At 45.5% G+C, this 13508-nt stretch overlaps 1 protein-coding gene across 2 annotated transcripts in view; it reads right to left on the reverse strand.

Annotated features, from left to right (window-relative positions):
- Positions 1-13508, reverse strand: part of STX3 (syntaxin 3) — a 46848-nt gene that overhangs the window by 26370 nt on the left and 6970 nt on the right. For both annotated transcript variants that reach the window (XM_007997209.3, XM_007997174.3), the window contains exon 2: positions 1889-1972. In XM_007997209.3, the coding sequence (XP_007995400.1) occupies positions 1889-1972 (84 nt within the window). The remainder of the gene's footprint in view (positions 1-1888; positions 1973-13508) is intronic.

Genomic DNA, 13508 nt, shown 5'->3' on the forward strand with positions numbered 1-13508 from the left:
ATCATTCATTAAGCACATATATGCCAGATGCTATGCTGTGTTACAAGCATTATTCCTCTTGGTTTTTTTGTTGTTGTTGATTGTTTGCTTTTGAGACAGTCTAGCTCCGTCACCCAGGCTGGAGTGCAGTGGCGCAATCTTGGCTCACTACAACCTCCGCCTCCTAGGTTCAAGCGATTCTCCTGACTCAGCCTCCTGAGTAGCTGGGATTACAGGTGCCTGCCACCACACCCAGCTAATATTTGTATTTTTAGAAGAGACGGGGTTTCACTGTGTTGGCCAGGCTGGTCTCAAACTCTTGACCTCGTGATCTGCCCGCCTCAGCCTCCCAAAGTGCTGGGATTACAAGTGTGAGCCACCGCACTTGGCCTGTCTCCCTCTTAATCCTTATAAAACTCTATGGAGATTTTTGTTGTTTATTGTTTTTTTCTTTTCTTACCTAAACATGAATTTCTTCCTTTTTTTTTTTTTTTTTTTGAGACAGAGTCTCACTCCGTCGCCCAGGCTGGAGGGCAGTGGCCGGATCTCAGCTCACTGCAAGCTCCGCCTCCCGGGTTCACGCCATTCTCCTGCCTCAACCTCCCGAGTAGCTGGGACTACAGGCGCCTGCCACCTCGCCCAGCTAGTTTTTTGTATTTTTTATTAGAGACGGGGTTTCACCGTGTTAGCCAGGATGGTCTCGATCTCCTGACCTCGTGATCCGCCCATCTCGGCCTCCCAAAGTGCAGGGATTACAGGCTTGAGCCACCGCACCCGGCCCTTTTTTTTTTTTTTTTTTTTAGGGGACAAGGTCTCACTCTGTCACCCAGGCTAGAGTGCAGTGGCATGATCATAGCTCATTGCAGCCTCGAACTCCTGGGCTCAGGTGATCCTACCTAGAGGAAATTACATTATTAATGCTAATTACAGGTAAGGAAGCCCAGACACAGATTGTTAAGGAATGAATGTCCATGAAATCAACAGCTTCTCAGAAACAGGGCTGAGATCTGGGCCCAAGTTTACCCAGCTCCAAAGCCAATGTTTTCATCCAGTTGCCTCTACAAGCTCTCCTCCATCACCTACCTATCATAGCACCATCCCATCAAGGACCTTTAAGATCAGAATACGTGGATCTGTAGACATGAACCCATTTTTGCCCCTGTTGAACTTTTACAAAACGGGTAGTTTTGGTTTCTCAGTTACCACTAGAATTAAGTCAGAGGGACCACAATTTTTTTTTTTTAGACAGAGTCTCACTCTGTCACCCAGGCTGGAGTGCACTGATGCGATCTTGGCTCGCTGCAAACTCTGCCTCCCGGGTTCAAGTGATTCTCTTGCCTCAGCCTCCCGAGTAGCTGGGATTACAGGTCCACCTGGCTAATTTTTGTATTTTTAGTAGAGGCAGGGTTTCGCCATGTTGGCCAGGTTGGTCTCAAACTCCTGACCTCAAGTGATCCACCTGCCTCGGCCTCCCAAAGTGCTGGGTGTAGGCGTGAGTCACCATGCCCGGCCCAAAAATTTTCAAAACTACACATTTGATGTATCTGAATCACAAGCCTAAAGATGCAGTGTTTTATACTCATGGTTGTGATCCTATGGTTGATTCTGTAATTGTTATGTACTTAAAGCAAGAAAGGATATCATTAAAATGTTGTCATACGGCGTAAGACTTTAAAAGCATCTCTTCAATTACATATAATTGACCCTTTGCTGACTTTCTTAACAAGATTTTTAAAAATCCAGATTCAAGTAAATATTGAAAAGAATGCCATTTTAATTTCTTTGGCCATCCCACCCTAACAAAAGACTGTGACCTTCCTCTGCTACCCTGAAAAATCTAAGGTTTTTTATTCTTACTAAGGAAGTAGTGTTTCCTTATGTTAGAAAAAAATACAGGAAGATTACCTACCTCAGAAAAGAACTCGTCCATAAAAGCCGTGTTGTCGATAGCAATCTCGACCTCATCAGTATCATCATCCTGTGTCAACTGCTTCTGCAAAAGGCAAAACAGAGCAGAGTGAGACAAAAAACACAATAAATGGCTAACATTACTGAAAGCTCATGAAGTACCAGGAGCTATATTAACCATCTTACACATAATTTCCTTTGAAACTCATAACAGCTCTATGATGTATCAAACTCTGGTGTCTCAACGTCTGAAATTAAATCCTACCTCTACCAATTGCTGTTTTGTTTTTGTTTTTGTTTTTTCAGAGGGTGAGGGGGAGAAAGGGAAGAACTGGCAAGTTACCTATCTTGCTGTGCCTACGTTTCCTTATCTGTTAAATGCTGATAACACCACTACCTGCTTCATAGGATTGTGTAAGGAATAAAACAGATAATGAATATAAGATGCTTTTGCATGGTGCCTGGTACACTGTAAGTTCAACACATGTTAGGTCTTGTTGCTGTTGGTGGTGGTGGTAGTTACTGTAACTCACTACAGTTGAGGAACCTAAAACTTAAGGAGGTTAGGTAACTTGGCAAAAACCACATGGCTAAAACATGGCAACAGGTAGAAACGAACTCATCTTTTGGATCTGAACTCCAGGGTTGCTAAACTCTTCTCCACACTGTTCAAACAGGTTCCAGACACAATTCCTACAAAGCACAAGCTTTCAATCTTCACGTTAGGAGTAAAGATTTTCCTGTTTTCAGAAACCACCTATCACAAAGGAAACAATGCTATGTCACTCCCTGTCAGAAGCTCCTGTTTATAAGAAAGAGGAAGCTCTCCCCCAGCCCCCAGCCACCTCTGGGGACCTAAGCTTTCTCAATCTCATTCAACTTCCTTTGTAAAACTTCACAAAATGGTCATCTAAAGGAAGTGATTCCATTCCCACCCAGCATAAGGGCCTGAGCTGTTTCTACATTCCTCTCCAGTGTTCCTCCCGGACAGCTGCTGCACAGCGCATTAATCTCTGATTTCTAAGCACAGAGAACTGACTGTTGTGAAAGGTGGAGGTGAGGCAGGAGATGAATCCCCCATACCTGCTTCTTCACAACTTTCAGCAGCCTCTGACCCTCTAAGTCCAAGATATATCACTCTCAAACGCTCAGAACTCCATAGGCAATGAATGCCCCCAGGAGCCTCTTTCCTTCACCCACCACCATCCCCCTGAATCCACACAGAAGGTGTTACTGGGAAATCCTATGGTTATTTGGGATTCTCCAGCCATGTGGAGAGTCTCTTGATCGGCTCTCCCAGCATCTCATTCTCTGGCTGGTCTGCAACAATCAGCATTCCCAGCTTAATAGCCACATTCAAGGGAGTTGAATTTGAGGGCACTGCTACCACCTCCCCGATCATCTTCCCAAAATTCAGAACTGACCATGTGCCTCTGCTACGTAACATCATCCAATGACAGCTCAACTCGAATTTGAAGTCCCAGTGCCTAACAGAGCACATGGGGCCCTTTAAGATCCAGCTCCACCCATACTTCTCCTTCTATGATGCACACTCTAGACCAAGCAAGCACTTGGACACACCATTTCCTGGACACACCATTCTTTTAGATCACTCTATCGCACGAGGTGTCCTCCTGAAAGGCATTGGTCCAACTGACCAAAATTTCCCTAGCCCTTAAAATTCAGCTCAGACAACCTCTCTATGCCTGACCTGCACATGGCTCCCGCATGCAAAAGTTAAAACCTCCCTAAGCTCCCACGGCACTTTGCACAAACTTTCGACACCAACCATCACAGCCCTTTACTCACCCCTTTATTCACCCCTTTACTCACCTGTCTTTCCACACCGACTACAAACTCCTGGAGATTCTGTTACAGTAGATACTTCCGGGTGTTCCGTGTGGGCAGGGGAGGGGCAAGTTTATGGAGGAGGACTCATTTTGTTGCCCAGGCTGGAATGCAGTGGCGCAATTACAGCTCACCCCACCTTCAACCTCCTGGGCCCAAGTGATCCTCCTGCCTCAGCCTCCCAAATAGCTAGGACTGCAGGCATGCACCACCAGGCCTGGTTAAATTTTTTTATTTTTTTGTAGGGACGGGGGTCTCACTAAGTTCCCCAAGCTGGTCTCAAAATCCTGGTCTCAAGTAATCCACCCGCCTCAGCTTCCCAAAGTGCTGGGATTACAGCTGTGAGCCATTGCACCCAGCCAGAGTGGATACTTACATGTGTGTCTGTGTCTGCTCGAAACACCTTCCTCTGTGGAGCAACCCCTCACGCCCTCCACATGATTTGGGGGAGGCGATCAACCATGACCCAAGCTCCCTGAGGAATCTGAATTGTGACAGGAGTCTGAAGTGAATGGGCCCGAGTCGGTCGATGGCTGCCCCCAGAGATGTCAGTGAAATTCCCAGAGCTGCCCTTGTTCCCATGCTTCCCACAACATCCCTTGGCTTTGGGCAGGTTCTACAGATCTTCCCTAGTCTTCTTTCAATGAGTTCAACAGTATCCTCCTAACATGTCTTTTTAAGTTCATTTAGCCAGACTTCGGTTTTGTCACTTGCAATTAAAACTGAGCACTGTACTTGTCATTAATTCATTTATTCCACATTTCCTGAGTGCTCACCCTGTACGAGGCATATAATAGAAATTTAACCAATTTTAGCTGAATAAGTAACTAGCTTCCACAGAGACTGGCAGCCAGGATTCACCATCAGTTTCTAAAGTTTGAGACAAAATGTTCCCTTCATCAAGTATCACCAACTCTCAGGCCCCTCAGCAACCTCTAGAGAGTTCCAGCTCCCAAGAAGTTCAATGTAACCCAGTCTTCCTCTAGGACAGTGAGTTAATAAGCTTTTTGGGGAGTATCCTTTCTTCAGAATCATCTAGAGAATGACTGACGGGACAGACCTCAAGTATACCCATACACACACTCCCCACATACACACACACCCTATACATACACACACTCCATGCATACACCCGCCCACCCACACTCCACATACACACAACCTACACATAAACACACACCCTACACACATACACTCCACACATACACTCACCCACATACACTCCACATACGCACACCCTATACACGTATATTCCACACATACACCCATATCCCTTCATATACCCTTCATACACACACAGTACACACACACCCCTTACACATATACCCTATACACACATGCTACACACATACACACACTCCACACATACACCCACACCCATTCCATACACACACACCCTACACACACTCCACACATACACCCACACCCATTCCACACACACATACCCTACACACACTCCAAACATACACCCACACCCATTCCACACACACACCCTACACACACTCCACACACACACCCACACCCATTCCACATACACACCCTACACACACACTCTCCACACATACACCCACACCCACACTCACACACACTCATAACCCTCCTACACACATCTACAAGCTCCCACACACCCACACCCACAACCCACACCCCACTACACACATACACCCACACTCCAACACACCCCCTCCACACATACACCCACACACCCTCCCCCGACACACGTAAACACACACACACGTATAACCTACAAGATATCAATTCAGTCTTCTTGTAGGTTATACATGTGTTAAGGAAATGGGAAGAGGCTACCATCATGGGATGGTTTAAAGGAAGTTTCCAGCAGCTAGGAACAACTGTGACCTGGAGCACGAGAGGTAGACACCAATCACTCCATCATGACGTAAGTTCTCGAGAACCCCTAGTGTCCGTACAGGGATTCCCCACATCCACAATGGCTACTTCTTGGCTTTGAGCAGATCTAGCCAGGCAGCCTGGTGGCCTTCAGTGAGAATCTGTGAAATGGGCAAAGGGAAACCTAGGTCCAAGGCCTGCTGTTACCAATTACTGGCTGGGATGCCTCAGTCAAGTCCCGAACCTCTTGGAGTTTCTAACCTGTAAGCAGTAATACCCCCACAGGCCTTACGACCTTTATGAGGACCGAAAGAGATCACATATGGAAAGCACAATACCAGGCATATATCAGCGCTTAACCCCACTGCCCCACTGAAAAGATGTGGGTGTACATGAGCAGAATCTCCTGTAAGTCATCACTGTCCGCGTCCATCCTCATCCTCATCCTCCTCCTTCTCCTCCTCCACAGGAAGTTCTCAAACTAAAGGCTAAGTCAGTAAGATGGGCTCCATGGCAACATAATGGCCAGCGCTCTATACCACGGTCCATCGCATGCTACTTACTGAACATTAAACAGATGGTTTAACCCCTCTGAACCTCAAAAATATGGAATCAACCTAAGTATCCGTCAATGGATGATTGGATAAAGAAATGTGATTGATAGATAGATAGATAGATAGATAGATAGATAGACAGACAGACAGATAGATAGATAGATAGATAGATAGATAGATAGATAGATAGATAGAGGTAGACAGATAGATAGATAGATAGATAGATAGATAGATAGATAGATAGATAGAGGTAGACAGACAGATATGGCAGGGGAGTAGATGACATGAAATTACTTAATGGATACAATGTATAATATTTGGACGATGTATACACTAAAAGCCCAGACCTCACTACTATGCAATATAGCCACGTAACAAAACCACACTGCTACCTCCCCTTAAAGTTACACACATGTAACACACCTCTGAGCCTCAATCTCCTCATCTATATAATAGGAATAATAGAGTATTTTTGGACCTTGCTTGAGCAGCAGACCCTATACCACTGCAACAGCCTCCTGCCCATCCCCACCTCCGTTATCTCTCTGGTCCAATCCCATCATATCCCTGTTTCCCAATACATGATGGTTCCCTATTAATTACTGTGCAAAAGTCCTCAGCCTGTCTGTCACAACCCTCTGGAAGCTGACCGTATTTATGCGTTTAGCTATATTCCCACTCTTCTCCCCCAGGCACCTTCTGTTCATCAATTTGATCTCCTCACTGTCTTCTGCACACATCCCATTGCTTCCTGCTCCTGGGCTTTCTTAATACCATGCCCTCTCATTCTTAACCACCACCAATAGTCATATTAGCACTATGTCCCCTTATTCCCAACCACAACCAATATTCATATACTCCTCTGCTATCCAAATACAACTCTCAAGGCCCAGCTCAGGTTCCATTTCTCCCACCAAACTTGCCCCACTTCATGTTTAACAAATAGTTTTATGAGTTGCCATCTCAACTTCAAGCTCAATTTTAACCAACTTGAGGTCAGGGATATTATCTCATAAGTGCTACTAGTAGCTCCTGCACACCTGACACAGGGCGGGGCACATAGAAAGCTGAAGTTGGTATCAACTGCCTGAATCTGCCTGTCACATGCGATGTGACTGCATGCCTACCAGCACTGCCAAAACGTACTCTTTGGTTTTACTGCAACAGAGAGAATCCCTGCAAAATCCACCCCCCTTCCCTGCCTCCTCCTTCTATAAAAAATATATGCTACCTGCTAGGGATGCTGTGAGAATGCAATATAATATTTTAAAGTTCCCTATGGAATGTAGAGCACACAGTAAGAACTCAAGAAAGCAACCATATATAAGATCTAGCCAAGTCAACTTCTGTACAGCTTTGACCTGGATATGAGTATCTTTAGATACAGGACTTTCAGAGCTGAATGCAATGTTAAAGATTTTACCATCAAATCCCCTCATTTAGAAAAGGGGAAACGTTGAGGTTGCATTCTGGGCCCCTAAACTCTTTTTACTTTCTGTTCAGAGAGGAGGTCTGCACAGAAACCAGGGGCAAACCAAGGCCCAAGATGAAATAATGAGTTACTGACACAGAAAGGAATAGAACCCAGGTTTCTGGATTTCCATTTTCCCATGTAGAGTTTTTCCCACTGTAGCATGCCACTTCCAAAAATACAAAATAACAACAACAAAGTTTGGTCTGGATCAGAAAATTCAAGGAAGAGGCCATCGTCGCATGTTATCTGGAGTCACATGAAACTGCAGCTACCAGCAGACTTCCCTACAGAGCAAGCTCAGCCAATCCTAGGGCAAGGGCTCCTGCCCCTCTGACACACATGCGCTGTCTTGCAGATCTAGAGGCATCAGAATCCAAGGGCAAGGAAAGCACACAATGCCCTTACCTTCAGCCCACATGACTGAGCCAAGAAGAGAACTTCAGCATCTTTATCAAAGAATCAACGTATGCGGTAATAGGAACATTACAGGAGCTGCAATATCAGCCACAATAAAAAACATACAAGTAAACCACAAGCCCAGTCATCCACTTCCTCCCCTCCCCAACCTCCAGATGCCTCTCGCCCCAGGAGATGAGAGATATCACCAATGACTTAGGCAACGCTGAACTCCAACCTGGGATCTATTTCCCCCGACCCTACCCCTCAAGTGTGCCCACAAATCCAGAAAGGACAGCCAGGGCTATGACCTCCTCTCTGGACAGAAAGTAGAAAGAGTTCAGGGGCCCAGAATGCAACCTCAAGCAACTGAACTGCAATTCCTGTCTCTCAAGGCTGTGTCTTTGTCTCAACTGCCTCCTCTATCATTGTTAGTCTATCTGACCACAGGTTCCTCTCTTCGTTAGCTCATATAATTTATAAAAATATCTGCAACCCATAGAGCCCCTAGTGGGTGCTAGGTGGCCACAAGACACTAGCTGCTTTGTGTACACCATGTCAATGAATCCCATCTGCAGTATGTAGTTGAGAACGTGCAGGTCAGAGAAGGTATAAGTTATTCAAGGTCTCCCAGTTACTGATTTGCCGAAACAGGGCTCAAGCTTAAGTCATCTGTCCTAAGCCCTTCTTATCGCACTGCACGCTGCTCAGGGCAGCCTGTCACTGAGAGCAGCTGGGGCCCAGAAGCTAAGCAGCCCAACCCTGCAGAAAGCATCCTGGGCTGAGAGAGAAGAGCTGTGGCCCTTTGGGGACAACTACTGTTTCCATTAGGCCTTTCTCATCAATTAACAAGGGGCTTGGTTTTCCAGTGCAGATCTGTGGAAACCCAGGATACTTCACATGTGCCTCAGAAACCCCACTCAGGGTACTCAGGGAGTGGGAAGCCAATGGGGGGACATAGCCGTCCTGAGCCTCACCCCCTCTTCAATCTGCAGAGCTTTACTTTTATCTGCTTTATACACTGGGATTGAATAAAGATTTCATTTTAAGAAAGAGTCCTCCTGTCACCAAAGAAAGAAAAAAAGTTGGAAAAATCACAGAAAGAGATGAACAAGTGCTTTCTAAAAACAAAGAGTCTGTCCCTCCAAGTTAAAACACATCTGCAACATCAGTTTAAATCATCAGTGTCTCCTTAAGAATTTTTACGAATCAGAGTCGCAAGGCAGAATGAGACAAAGAAAAAGGAAGTCATCCCAGATGAAGAGCACACTGTTCACCAGCTCTGATTCTCTTCCTGCCACAGGTGCCAGACCCCAGGGAGACAAAAGGGTCCCAGGACAAGGCAGAAAGCCCAAGAGCCCCCAGGAAAGTTTCTGGGTCAAAGAAATAACAGACAGGAAACGGTATATATGGTCCTTAACTTCCCACAGTGGGGCATTAAAGGTTTGTGGGCCGGTGGGGCAGCACCCCTCCTGGCACAACCAAGTGAGTACAAATTCTTGCACCTTCTCTTCTCCAAATTTAAACAATTATTTGCCCTGGAGACACAGATGCTTCTTTATAAATCCAGATTATCTCCCAATAAATTTAACTCAAAGAGACAATGACACACCTGTATTTTTTTGTTGTTGTTGTGTTTTTTGTTTGTTTGTTTGTTTGCTTGAGACAGAGCCTTGCTCTATATCCCAGGGTGGAGTACAGTGGTGCAATCTCGATTCACTGCAGCCTCTGCCTCCTGTGTTCAATTGATTCTCCTGCCTCAGCCTCCCAAATAGCTGGGATTACAGGCACACACCACCACACCCAGCTAATTTTTCTATTTTTAGTAGAGACGGGGTTTCATCATGTTGCTCAGGTTGGTCTTGGACTTCTGACCTCAGGTGATCCATCCACCTCGGTCTCCCAAAGTGCTAGGATTACAGGCATGAGCCACCACACCCAGCCTGACACCTGATTTTTCTTGTCCTTGCTACCCACTTCTCCCAACTGCCTCCTTCCAGATAAGGGTCTGGGGACTCCTAAAGACAACCACCACCGGCCGGGCGCGGTGGCTCAAGCCTGTAATCCCAGCAGGCTTTGAGAGCTTTGGGAGGCCGAGGCGGGTGGATCACGAGGTCAGGAGATCGAGACCATCCTGGCTAACACCGTGAAACCCCGTCTCTACTAAAAATACAAAAAACTAGCCGGGCGTGGTGGCGGGCGCCTGTAGTCCCAGCTACTCGGAGGCTGAGGCAGGAGAATGGCGTAAAACCCGGGAGGCGGAGCTTGCAGTGAGCCGAGATCGCGCCACTGCACTCCAGCCTGGGTGACACAGCGAGACTCTGTCTCAAAAAAAAAAAAAAAAAGACAACCACCACCACTTACAAAGGTTACACAGACACACAGAGACACACACACACACACACACACACACATGCACACTGCCCAACATCTGGTTTTCCAGTCCCTCTTCTTTCAAGAGCCAGAAATTCTGAGTGTAGGTTCTCAACAGGCACCCCATGCTCTCTGTTTCCTATGTAAAGAGTCAAATGACTCTTCTCCAGTGCCCAGTTCTCTCACTAAGCTGTGCTTTCTCTTCCAGTGAAACCCTTTCAGAGGGCACACTTCCCCTTTTCACTTAATTCCATCTTCCCCAACACACTCATCAGATGAAATCAAGAGGAAATTGACAGATGATAATATCCTAAGTGAGCCTCACACTTTTACTTTGAAGAAAGCTCTAGCTGAACAACTGGAGGAAAGAATTAGCCCTATTTGAAAGATGAAGACATTGCAGAATACATCCTATCAGTGAGCCCAAGGCCAGTGAGCCAGTGGACGACTGGACAAGAGTCAAGGTCCCTGAGGACCCCACTCCACTCAGTGTGCCCTAACAATAATAATAATAATAATAATAATAATAGATAATGTGTGCGTGTGTTGTTGCAGGCACTTTTGTGGTTTCAAATATATTAATTCTCCCATTAACCCTATCAGGGACAAATATTACTTTCCCCATTTCCAGATGAGACAACTGCTTAATTAAACAATTCATCCAAAATGATTCAGCTAATAAATGACCTTATTAGGACTCACAGGCAAGTCTGTGGGAGCCCAGGGCTCCTGCTGTTCCCCACAACACGCACTTGAAGGTGCCCTCCCCACTCAGGCTCAGTGAACACACTCTCGCTCATTTCAGGGGATGCCACGACATCCATAAAACTAAGTTGGATTAACCTATATGCATGAGTGAAAAAGATACCAGTGTATATAATCTAACTCAGGCAGTCAGATGTATCTCTGTACCTCTACAGAGATATAGAGCTGAAAACCTGGCTCTACCATTTAATAGCTATATGGTCTTAAACAGGTTACTTAACCGCTCTGTGCCTCAGTTTCTTCATTTGTGACATGACAAGAATAATCTGCTCATAGAATTGTTGCAAGGATTAAATCAGTACTACACGTGACATGTTTAGAGCAATGCTAGGCACGTATTAAACGCCCTAGATCATGCCATCTAAAGCAGAAAATTGGGCCTTGTTTTTGCTAAGAGTTTCTATCAAAGATGCAGTTCTAATGCCAATTCTTAGACAGTGACACTAGATGTCTCAGGAGGAGAGAATTTCATGTATTCATTGGCATTTACCTCATGTGCTTTAAATCTGTCATTTTTCTACTATATGCTTTTAAAGAAACAGAGCTCCCTCTCAATTCTTCTTCCACTACTTCTCCCAAATTTTGATATTTACCACTATTGTGATCGTTCATTTCTTTTTCTTTTTCTCTCTTTTTTTTTTTGAGATGGAGTTTCACTCTTGTTGCCCAGACTGGAGTGCAATGGCTCAATCTCGGCTCACCGCAACCTCTACCTCCCGGGTTCAAGTGATTCTCCTGCCTCAGCCTCCTGAGTAGCTGGGATTACAGGCATGCACCACCATGCCTGGCTAATTTTGTATTTTTAGTAGAGACGGGGTTTCTGCCATGTTGGCCAAGATGGTCACGAACTCCCAACCTCAGGTGATCCACCCGCCTCAGCCTCCCAAAGTGCTGGGATTACAGGCACGAGCCACCGCACTAGTGGAACAACTAGTGATCATTTGTTTCTAAATAGTTTGTCATTTCTACTTTGATTTATCTTTAGCCCAACAGTTATTGATTTATCTTTAGCCCAACAGTTATTTAGTAAGGCATTCTTACATTTCCAAAATGGATTCGCCTGGGGAGGACAATTATTGTATTAATTTCTAATTATATGACTGTTAGGAAATGGCCTATATGACTTTTAGTCTGTGAGATTTGGCATTTTCTTTGTGTCTTAATACATGGTATTTCTTAATCTCCTATGTGTGTTTCAAAAGAACTTGCATTCTGTTTGTCGGATACAAAAATCACTGAAGTCCAATCCTCACATGCCATCCTACCTGCTTTTGCTTCTCCAGACCTGAGGTGGGTCTAGAGAAGGATAAAAAGTCCCAAGAAAGTAAGAAGAGGGGGAAAACCCTCTAGGTAGACGTTATGTATATTAACAAGGAATCTGTGGCTAGGAAGGTTAATTCATCCAGAATCACATAGTTAATAAGGAACACAGCCAAGATTAGAAACGTGGGTGGTCTAATCCGATGTTCACTCCTTCATTAACTCAGGGAGGCATCTCAGGGTCTCATCACCCATCAGCACAGCCACAATGTTCCATGCAAAGTAACAGATTCATTTGTTCATTCATTCAGCCAGCAGTATTTACTGCACATCTAACATCTGCCAAGCAACAGTCCATGAGATACAACACCACATGACACGTGAGGACAGTGCTTAGCCCAAGGAAGTATACACCCAAGAGAAGACGCAGTGCCCAACCTTGCCTGAATTCAAGGTCGAGCCTGCGGAAGATGGAAGCTTATTTGAGAATGTTGGCAGAAGTGACTCCTTGGATAAATTTTGAGGAATGAGTGGATTTACCCCAAGGAAACCTACAAGAAGGCCACTCAGGGTGAGAAGATCAGACCTTCTTCCTGCTTTCTCTCTCATCCCAGGAGCCATTCAAGAAGATTCAAAGAAAGCCTTCTTCTTCCTCCTGGAGATTTCAGGTGTCCTTTAGATCCTTCCTCCTCTACCCCACACTTCTTCCCTCTCTGACTTCCTCTCCCTTCCCGTCTCCTGTCCTGGCCTCTGGACACCACCACGGCATTCAGTTCTCAAGGACACAGGAGGAAGAAAGGAACTAATACTGTCTTACTCCATCCTCAGCCTTCTCCCCAACCCCTCCTTTCAGCCTCTGTCCCACAAACTTCCTCCCCTCATGGTCGTTCTAGAATACTTAAATAACAGTGACAACACATAACCTTCATTGAACACTCAACATGTGCTGAGTGAGGATCCTTCTAAGATGTGTGCTTTCTATTGCCCATGATAGTTAACCCCTAGGCCAGTCTTCTGGGGATATTGCCCATCTTACAGCTGAGAAAACTAATGCGTAAAGACACCAAGTGACCTGCCCAAGATCCTGTGGACAGTGGGCA

This window comes from Chlorocebus sabaeus, chromosome 1 (genome assembly GCF_047675955.1).
Source record: "Chlorocebus sabaeus isolate Y175 chromosome 1, mChlSab1.0.hap1, whole genome shotgun sequence".
Taxonomy (NCBI): domain Eukaryota; kingdom Metazoa; phylum Chordata; class Mammalia; order Primates; family Cercopithecidae; genus Chlorocebus; species Chlorocebus sabaeus.